At 34.8% G+C, this 11,175-nt stretch overlaps 1 protein-coding gene across 1 annotated transcript; it reads right to left on the bottom strand.

Moving 5' to 3' along the window:
- Window positions 1-8,168: 8,168 nt before the first annotated feature.
- Window positions 8,169-9,113, bottom strand: LOC119818676 (olfactory receptor 478). Its single transcript, XM_038336367.1, has one exon. The coding sequence runs from the start codon at window positions 9,111-9,113 to the stop codon at window positions 8,169-8,171; it is 945 nt and encodes a 314-aa protein (XP_038192295.1).
- Window positions 9,114-11,175: the final 2,062 nt, after the last annotated feature.

Genomic DNA, 11,175 nt, shown 5'->3' with positions numbered 1-11,175 from the left:
CCTTTTAGCCTCTTTATCAACCACCTAAAAATGTAACCTAGTGCACTAACTTTCCCCTATAGAGTTCCCTGATGATTTAATTCCTTTCTTAACTAACTTTCTCTGTTAAGGAGTTCACTAGATGTGTTCTAGCTACTCCCATGGATCTTTCTCTCTGTGTCTCCCACTATGCATTTCTGTCTCTGTCTCTGTCTCTTTCTCTGTCTGTATATCTGTCTGTCTGTCTATCTGTCTGTCTGTCTCTCTCCCTCTCTCTCTCTCTCTCTCTCTCTCTCTTTCTCTCTCTCTCTCTCTCTCTGTGTGTGTGTGTGTGTGTGTGTGTGTGTGTGTGTGTGTGTGTGTGTGTGAACCCTTATATGATTTTCAGTAGAGCATGAGAGTTCCTGTCCTGGAACCTACTAGGTCTAGGGAATTGCTGGTTTTCAAGATATATATGACTGGGAAAATTTGTAATTTGTGGAACAAGGTAGAACAAGAGAGAACATGGAAGAATAAGGATGTAGAGAAGAATAAAGAAACATGGAGAGATGATTCTCATTATGAGTAGAATTCTTTGCCCTCAGATTTTTTAGCACCCTTTTAGATTTTTCTGGCATCTTTAATTGAACCCTGAACAGAAGTCTTAAAGTCTAGAACTTTAAACTCTCATTATTTTTCAAAAAAATACCCAAATAGAATCATTGGTGCTGGGGACAGAACTAGTCCTTCACAAGTGTTGTAGGCAAGCTTAACTGATAAACCATCTCTCTAGTCCCATCTTCACAATTCTACATGTGATGTGTGATATAATAATGACAGAAGAATCTTGCTTTATGACATCACAGCTCCATTGTGACATCACAATATTATATAACATTACATTAAAACATTTAATTTTATACAAAAATGATTTACAGTAGTATATTGTGGCTTCATAAGTTCATCGTGAACCGAAATGCTTCACTCTGGCATCACAGTGTTCCACTTTACCATTGCTATACTCTATGAGATATCACAATCCTTTTCTGTGCTGTGACAATGCTCTATTTTCACACCAAAGTTGTGCCACTGTAAAGATGTCCTCTGGTTTTGCTTCCCCACTGTTTCATTACAATGCTGTACCATTGTTTCTTACCACTGAGTAGTACTCCATTGTGTAAATGTACCACATTTTTTTATATCCATTCTTTGGTTGAAAGGCATCTAGGTTGTTTTCAGATTCTGGCTATGACAAATAATGTTACTATAACATAGTTGAACAAATGCCCTTGTAGTATGATTTAGCATCTTTTGGGTATATGCCCAAGAATAGTATTGCTAGGTCTTAAGGTAGGTTTATTCCCAGTTTTTTGAGAAACTGCCACACTGATTTCCAGAGTGGTTGTACAAATTTGCACTCTTACCAGCATTGGAAGAGTGCTCCCATTACTCCACATCCTCTCCAGCATAAGCTTTCATTGGTGTTTTTGATCTTAACCATTATGACTGGTATAAGATGGTATCGCAGTGTTGTTTTTATTTGCATTCCATGACAGCTAAGGATGTTGAACATTTCCTTAAATGTCTTTCAGCTATTTGATATTCTTCTGTTGAGAATACTGTCTAGACCTATACCCCATTCTTTAATTGGAATAGTTGATATTTTGATGTCTAATTTCTTGAGTTCTTCATGTATTGTAGATATCAGTCCTCTATCTGATGTGGGGTTGGTGAAGATCTTTTCCAATTCAGTAGCTTGCCTTTTTGTCTTATTGATTATGCCTTTGATTTACAGAAGCTTCTCAGTTTCAGGAGTTCCCATTTATTTACTGTTGCTTTCAGTGTCTGTGCCACTGGTGCTACATTAAGGAAGTGATTTCCTGTGCTCATGCATTGAAGGCTACTTCCCACTTTCTCTTCTATCAGATTCAGTGTGGCCAGATTTGTGTTGAGGTCATTAATTCATTTGGACTTGAATTTTGTGCATGGGGACAGAAATATATCTATTTGCATTCTTCTATGTGCTGATATCCAGTTATGCCAACACCATTTATTGAAGATACTTCCTTTTTTCCATTGTATAATTTTTCTCTTCTTTGTCAAAAATCAGGTGTTTGTAAGTGTGTGGATTAATATTTGTGTCTTTGATTTGATTCCATTGGTTCACCTGTCTTTTTTTATGCCAATACCAAGCTGTTTTCATTACTGTATCATTATAACAGAGCTTGATGTCAGGGATGGTGATGTCTCAGAAGTTCTTTTATTATACAGTATTGTTTCAGATATCCTGAGTATTTTGTTTTTCTATATGAAGTTGAGTATGTTCTTTTGAGTTTTGTGAAGAATTGTGTTGGGTTTTGATGGGGATTGCATTGAATCTATCAATTGCTTTTGGTAAGGTTGCCATTTTTAGTATGTTGATCCTACCTATCCAAGAGTATGGTAGATCTTTCCATTTTCTGATAGTTTCTTCAATTTCTTTCTTCAAAGAATTAAAGGTCTTGTTGAACAGGTTTTTCACTTCTTTGGTTACTGTTATACCAAGATATTTTATGTTCTTTGTGGCTATTGTGAAAAGTGATGTTTCTCTTGTCTGCTTCTTTATCAATTGATTTTTTTGAGTTGATCTTGTATTTTGCCACATTGCTGAAGGTGTTTATCTGCTGTAGGAGTTCCCTAGTTGAATTTTTGTGGTCAGTTTTGTATACTATCACATAATCTGCAGGTACCAAAAGTTTGACTTCTTCCTTTAAAATTTTAATCCCCTTGATCTCCTCTTTTGTCTTATTGCTTTAGTTAGAACTTTAAGAACTATCTTGAACAGATATGGAGATAGAGTGGACAGCCTTATTTTGTTCTTGATTTTTGTGGAATCACTTTGAATTTCTGTCCATTTGATTTGATGTTGGCTGTCGACTTGTTGTATATTGCTTTTATTATATTTAGATACATTCCTTGCATCCCTGAACTCTCCAAGACCATTTTCATGCAAATGGATAGAGTTAAAAAATCCTGAGTAAGGTAACCCAGACCCAGAAAGATGAGTATATACTCACTCATAAGTGAATGCTAGCTGTAAAGCAAAGGGATAGGAGCCTATAGTCCATGAACCCAGAAAAGCAAAGTAACAAGGAGAACCCTAAGAGAAACATACATAGCTTTCCCAGGGATGGGGAAATAACCAAGATCTGCTGAGCAAATTGGGAGCATAGCGATGGGGCGAGAATAAAAGGGGGAAAAGGAGGAGGAGAGAAGAAGGGGAGGGGGAGGAGAACTTGAGGAAATGGGATAGTTAAGATGACAGAGGGACAGAAATGAGAGCAAGAAAAGAGATATTTTGATTGAGGAAGCCATTATGGGTCTAGCAAGAAACCTGCACTAGAGAAATTTCCAGGAATCCACAAGGATGACGCCTGCTAAGACCTTAAGCAATAGTGGATAGGGTACCCTGTAGTCAAATTGATGACTATCTTAAAAGGCATAATAGAACCTTCATTTAGCAACAGATGGAAGCAGATGAAGAGATCCACAGTGGAGCACTGGAGCAAATAGGTCAAGACCATAATGGGGATATCCACTGAAACAGTTTACATGAACTAATAATATGAGACCACCAGTTCTGGCCTGACAGCAAGCAAACCAGCATAGGATCAAACTTGACTCTCTAAATGTGGATGAAAGCTGTAAGGGGCAGACTGTGGGTCCACTGACAGTGAGACCAGGATTTATCTCTACTGCTTGTTCTGGCTTTGTGGAACCCATTCTCTTTGGAGGATACCTAACTCAGTCTAGATAAAGGGGGAGGGCTTTGGTCTTGCCTCAAAACAATGTATTAGATTTTGTTGACTACATGGGAAGCCTTACCCTCTCTGACAAGTGGATGAGGTGGGATGGGGGAAAGTGGAGGGAGCAGAAGAAGAAAAGGGATTGGGAACTGGATTTGGCATGTAAAATGAGAAAAGATATTTTTTAAAAAATAAATTAATTAAAGAAAAAGTAGTGTTATGCTAGGGCATTATAATGCTATATGAATACTTCAATTCTCAATGTGCCATGAAAATATTCCATTTTCATATAACTATTCTCAATTTTGACATCTCAGTGGTGTATTGAGGGGTGCTGCTTTTTTTGTTCCCAGCTGCCCAGACCACAAAATAATCACTCAGAATCGATATTATTTGCAATATTGTTTGCCCAGCAGCTTAAACATATTTCTAGCTTAATTTTATATATTAAATTAACCAATTTTCATTAATCTGTGTAATCACCATGAAGTCGTGGCCTTCTGGCAAAGTTTTGTTGGGCTCCAGTGAAGATGTCTGTCCCCAGCGGAAGACACATGGCTTCTCCCTGACTTCACCTACTCTCTCTCTATATCTTTTCCAGCCTGGTTATATTCTGTTAGGCCACTAACTGAAAGCAGCTTCTTTATTCATTAACCAATAAAAGAACCATATATATATATATATATATATATATATATATAAACATATATATATATGTATATATATGGACTTCCTACACCGTTCCCCTTTTCTGTTTAAATAAAAAGGAAGGTTTTAATATCAACATAGTAAAATTACATATAACAAAACAAGTATCAAGTGAGAATTACAGTTACAATATTTACAGCTACTTTATCTTTTATCATAATTAAGAAAAACTATAATTATAGCTATATATCCCTCAACTCTCTCAAAGACTCCAGAAGGGTATAATATAAGAAAACAGGAAGTGCATTGTAAGCAACTGTCTATTAATGTGTATTTCTTGATTATTCATTACATTTTAAATAGCTGTACAAACACAATACCTCAATCAAGAACAGAAATATACATACAACAAAATTGACCTAAAATTTGTATCAATAGACCAAGATACATACCAATGCAAAGTATTCATATATATAGCATATCCCCATTTAAATGTCAACAAACATTTATGAACAATATTTGGGAATTAGTACATAGTTCTCCCCAAACTACTTCCTGCTGTTTATTGGGCGAAGTAATTTTTGGGGTGTTCATGGAAACCTTTCAGATGGTCTTGGTCCATTAAACCACATTAGTCAGTAAGGAATCAACTGTTTTCTATCCTTATGGAAATAAGAGCAGAACCTCTTTTCCAAAGTAACATGCCTTTAGACCCAAATTTTGAAGACAAGTTATCTTTAAAATATGTATGTGGGTTTACAATGAAATGTGTCTCTGTACTTAACTTATTCACAGTCAAAAAATTCAAAGGAAACAATAATATACATAATCCAGACGCTCTGTGTATATTCCATCTTTACATGACTTATTTTTCTTACTCTATTATTTTTCTACAAGTTTAATATTTATTTTATCATTTTTACTACTTTAATCTATGATTGTACTCTTTTATATTATTGCTGTCTATACTCTTCCCCCCTCAAGCATTTATCCAACAAAGTTACCCATTTAGAGGCCTTTTTCATCTGAATCTGTCTTTATTGCATATCTGTAATCCTTTTCTGACCAGGATCACTTTTTTTTATTATTTAAATTACTGCTTGGTCAATTGCTTAAGAGTATTGCTAGCTAGTTCTTATATCTTTGGTTAATCCATTTCTTTTCATTTATATTTTACTATGAGACTCGTGGCCTACTGGCCAGGTTCTGGCTGGAGGCTTGCTTCTTTCTCCTCTGGAGGATCCATGGCATCTCCCTGACTCTGCCTATTCTCTCTATATTTCTCTTTCAATGTGGCATTACTTTGTAAAGCCATTGGCCAAAAGCAGCTTCTAAATTCATTAACTAATAAAAGCAACACATACACAGAAGGACTTCCCACACCAGTGGTGCACTATGGCCTCTCAGAGACATTATGATGTGTCCTTGCTGCAAAAACGGCTAATAAATACTTAAAAGCAATTTATAATTTTTAGCCAGAGAGATGCAAATTAAATCCTCTTTGAAAGCCTATCTTATCCTAGTCTACTGTGTTTCTATCTAGAAATGTAAACAAATACTGGCTGGAATATGAAGGGGAATCATTATTCACTGTTTGTGGGAGGATAACTGGTGTAGCCATTACAGAAATCAGCTTGAAGATTTCTCAAAAAGCTAAAACTAGAACTGCCATACTACTTAACTATACCAACTCCTGGAATATACCCCAAGGACTCTGTGTTCTATGACAGAGATGATTACATATTTATGTTTATTATCATTTTATTCACTATACCTCAGAAATAAGCCCAGATATCCATCATCAGGTAAATGGACATAAAGGTACTCAAAATACATTGCATTTAAAAGAATTTAAATTAAAAATAGTAAAAAGTTTGTAGTAAAATAAAAGAATTTGGAAAATTCATTGAGTTAGTTAAGTAAGAATAGAATATAAGAAATAAGTTTTTAATATTCCTAAGGGTTTTATTAGTAATATCCTGTAATGATTAATCTTTACCATCAACTATATTGCATTTATTCATTTACTTATTTTTCTTTTTTATTGCACTATGCCTTTTTGTCTGCTCTCCTCCCTTCCTCCCCTCTTTCCTTATACCCTTTCCCAGGACCCCTCCCCCATCCTCCCAATTTACTTAGGAGATCTTGTCTTTTTCTCTTTCCTATGAGATCCATATATGTCTCTCTCTCTGTTGTCTAGATTCTCTGGGATTATGGTCTGTAGGCTGGATTTTCTTTGCTTTATGTTTCTGATATTGACTCTGTGAATGATTTTTTTTCTGTTTTGATACCAGAAACTCAAATAACAAAATCAAATACACATATTAAACTAAAAATATTTTTCACATCAAACAAAATAATACAGAAACAGGAAAGGTAGTATACAGAATTTGGAGAAAATATTTGATAACTGATATATGATTATACTTAACATCTGAATAGATAAGGATATACAGAACCTCAGTAGCAAGAAAAGAAATAGTTTGATTTGAAATTTACAGGAAGATGAATAGATGTTTTTCTACAAAAACATACAAATGGCAATGAGAATTCAGAAATTTTTAATCTGTGTTCATAGTCATCAGGAATAGTGAAGCCAATAAAAAAGCTATTGTTGAAACCTGCAGTGGACTTTCTAAAGGGAAGGTGACTGGTGAACACTATGAGGCTCTCTGGGACTCATTATCATCTGCCTCTCCTGCCCAACTGCCTGGAAATGATTTGTCATTTCCAGGAGCTGCTTCAGACTGCAGTACTCTGTAAAAACATGCTCTTGTTCACATTTTCATACTTCCTCCTCCTGTTCAAATATCCTTTGGAAAGAGAGCTGGAATTTGATCAACTATGCTATTGTGTAGTTCTCTTATGAGTGTAAAAGTAGAAATCAATTTTGACACACCAAAGAAGAGGCAAATGGCATGTGTGATGAGAGTTGGTATGGTAAACAAAGCCCTTTTACACTGTTGCTATACATATAATTGCCATGGTCATTATGTGAACTGTATGGAACTCTTCAAAAAGAAAAAGTAGAACCTTCATATGTCCTAGAGAGCTGGTATAGAATCCCATTTATGGGTATACATCTAAATAAAATTAAGTCAGTCATTCATGAGGATACCTCATTTACCACAATAATTTTATTCAAGTTCATCAAGATACAAAGGCAACTTAAGTGACTGCCAGTGATGAATGCATAAAGAAATTGGAGCACACAGACATAAATACACCCTACACATACACTAACTTTATTCAGCCTCTATAGTTTCTTTTCATCTGCAGCAATATGGATGAAATTTGAGCTCTTCGTGCTATTTAAAATAATCCTTATGCAGAAAGAAAAACATTTCAGAATCTCAGTTGCATGTAAAATATTTTAAACTTCAAACTCATAGAAAGATGATACCTTTGGTAATTGTATAGGAGATGTGGAGAAAGGGATACACAGGACAAAACTGCAATAAAATAAAATAAATGTTTTGTGACCTACAGAACAAGAAGAGATAGTTAATCATATTTTATTATGTTATACATTTTCTTGAAGAGTAGGTTGCAAATATTTCTAATGCAAAATAAGTGAGATGAAAGCTGTATTAATTTTTGTGACTTGATAGTTCTTAGGTGAAGAGAAAAGCACATTTTAGGTAGAGTTATCTCATGAGACGCAGCATTGAGGCAGTGAAGAATGTGGATGTATTTAAAGATTCAAAGGAAAAAAATTTAATTTTAGAGCTTGTGTGTATTATCACAGTAACACATTCCACAGAATAACATGTGTCTCTAAGAAAATACTTTCCTACCAAGCTGTCTCTTCAGAGCACCCTTAATCTCATTATTTCTGAGGCTGTAGATGAGTGGGTTCAACATGGGGATCACCACCATGTAGAACACAGACACCACCTTGTTCTGGTCTGTGGAGTAGATGGACTTGGGCATCACATAGATGAAGGTGATGGTTCCATAGAACAGAGTGACAGCAGTGAGGTGGGAGGTGCAGGTGGAGAAGGCCTTCTGGCGGCCCTCAGGGGAGCGCATCTTCAGGATGGTGATGAGGATGTAGATGTAGGATACGGCTATGACAAATACTGTCACCACAATGATGGATCCAGCTGTGAATGAGGGGACAACTGCAGAGACACTGACATCAGAACAGGAGAGTTCTACTAATGGAGCAAAATCACAGAAAAAGTGATTGACTCCATTGGGGCCACAGAAGACTAATGAATAGAAACATACAGTAAAAGACCAAGAGTTAAGAAAACCACCTATGTAAGCAACTAGGAGCAACTGGTCACAGACTTGTGTGGACATTTTGGTTGAATAAAGCAGTGGGTTGCAGATTGCCATGAAGCGATCATAAGCCATAGTAGCCAGAATGAAGCACTCAGTTGATCCAAAGAAGACAACAGAACCAAGTTGGATGGCACATCCAAAGTAGGAGATGGTATTTCTCTCCACCAGGAAGCCGACAAGCATATTGGGTGTGACAGAAGATGAGTAGCCTATGTCAGCAAAAGCCAAGTGACTGAGAAAAAAGTACATGGGATGATGGAGCTGGGAAGAGACTCTGATGAGAAGGATGGTGCTGAGGTTCCCAGACACGGTCACCAGGTAGATGCACAGGATGATGATGAAGAGGATGACTCTAAGGACTGGGTCTTTTGTTAAGCCCAATAGAATGAACTCTGTCACTGCAGTGTTGTTCCCATAGTCCAGGAAAGCCATGGACAGTGAAATTGCTGTCAGATCAAGGCTGTGAGGGAGACATTACATGAAGGTATTGATAAATATACCATATTTATTATTTCATAGATGGAAATTTTATAAACAAATATGCTATTAAAAATCACTTAGAACTCTGTTTATTTTGTAGTAAGAATTGTGTTCTAATACTTAAGTTGTGTGTAATGAATCTCTATAGTTCAAAAGTTTTTGCTGAAGCAACAGGAATCAGGCTTCATACACTGTGAGTTTTCATAGATATACATTAACTGAAAGGATTAAAAAAATGAAGTTCTTGAGACTATTTAAAATTGTCTTGGCATAGCAAAAAAATCTTGTGTGTCTAGGATGAGACACTGGAACCTGAGAAGCACCTAACATTTATGCTATGCTTACTAGATGATGGACACGGAATTACCATTTTATATCTAACTCTATTTAAATATCCATGAAGTTATTTAAGTATTTTTATTATTCCCAACATGTAATTGAGAAAATTAGTTTGGAAAATATCCAGTAACTTACCTAAGACTGTTTATGTAGTAATGAAATCAGAATGTAAATCTTCAGGTTTAATTTTGTTAATTCGTTTTGAAACTATTCCTCAAGAGAAATTAATTAGTATTTGTAATAGAGTTGGATATATTGTAAATGAAAAAAATAGGCTAGATTGTCAGTTCTGATGGCCAATGTATAAAAAGATCCTTAGTCATTTATATAGTTTACAATGTCTGCCTGTTTAGCAAAACTTTAAAAAAAATCAACAAAGTTATACAATCTTACCAAAATGATAATGAAGAAATAGAAAGAAATTTGAAATTAAATTTTTGCATAATGTTACCATTCTAAATAATATCAATTAAGTCATTATTTTTCCACTTGAAATATCAATCTATTTATTATACAAAATATCACATGAATATTTAGACCAGTATTTTTGACACTGTTTATTTATCAGCATAAAATCTTTTCCTAGTACAAAAATAGTCTCTAACTGCAGCATGTGGAAATAAAATAAGGAAAGTTTCAGCATAGTTACTAGGGAATACATTTTGGTACTAAACAATTAAAGAGTGGACATAGCTATGGGCCAGGGTGACACACTTCCCAAGATTTTTGCCTTTGTATCTTAGTCATTATTCAAAGTGTCTAGTGTTTACAATGCTAGGGGTACTCAGTAATACACAAAATATGTGTTTCAGATATAGAACTGTCAAATCATTTCAAATATTATTTTTTTAAACATTATATTTGAGTGCTAAGTTTATATGTGGTTAAATATGTGCAGAATTCTGGTATTACAGTTGTATAAATGAGAACTATTGGCAAACTAATTTATGCCTATCTAGCTACAATAATTTAATTTGATTTTAGCTAATTTAAAGAAAATTTTAACTCAATCAAAGATGTTAACTGACTACTTGATTATGTCTATTTCTAAATGATAGCTTGTGGACACAATTTTGAGAGTACATATACATATTTTGAAACAGCAAAGAGAAATTAATAAACCAGATTTATTCACAAAAGCCTTTATCTTACCTCATAAAAATGAGAATCAGTTCAGATTGCAGACAAAATCCTGAAGTTATTACAATATACAGTTCTAAACTTTCTTTTATTGTTGTTTGCATTATTAGGTGATCTCTCTAATGACTCTAGAGAGTCAAATGTGTCTTGGAACACACCAGGGATCATTATCACATTCTCTAGTGTCTATTGAGCAGTTTGTTTCCCAGAAGTACAAATAATCTTCACGGATGCTGTTAATCCTTATTCTTACTTTTGTCTAAATACAAGTGCACTTCCATTTGTTAATTATAAGATATAACAAATTATTTGGCAGACTTAACAGTTTTATGTATACATCAATATTTCAGATTATTGAGTGCTCACATGCATATACAAAAGAATAACATTGGCTTTCTTTCATTTACTATCTCTGACTTTCAAAAATAATTATTTTTATTAATTATTTGAGAATTTTACATAACGTATTTTAGTCATAGTTACCCCATCTCCTCCCACATCAACACCACCTTCCTACACAACCAACTATGTATTA

This window comes from Arvicola amphibius, chromosome 1 (genome assembly GCF_903992535.2).
Source record: "Arvicola amphibius chromosome 1, mArvAmp1.2, whole genome shotgun sequence".
Lineage (NCBI taxonomy): Eukaryota > Metazoa > Chordata > Mammalia > Rodentia > Cricetidae > Arvicola > Arvicola amphibius.
This window is presented reverse-complemented; position numbering and strand designations above follow the sequence as displayed.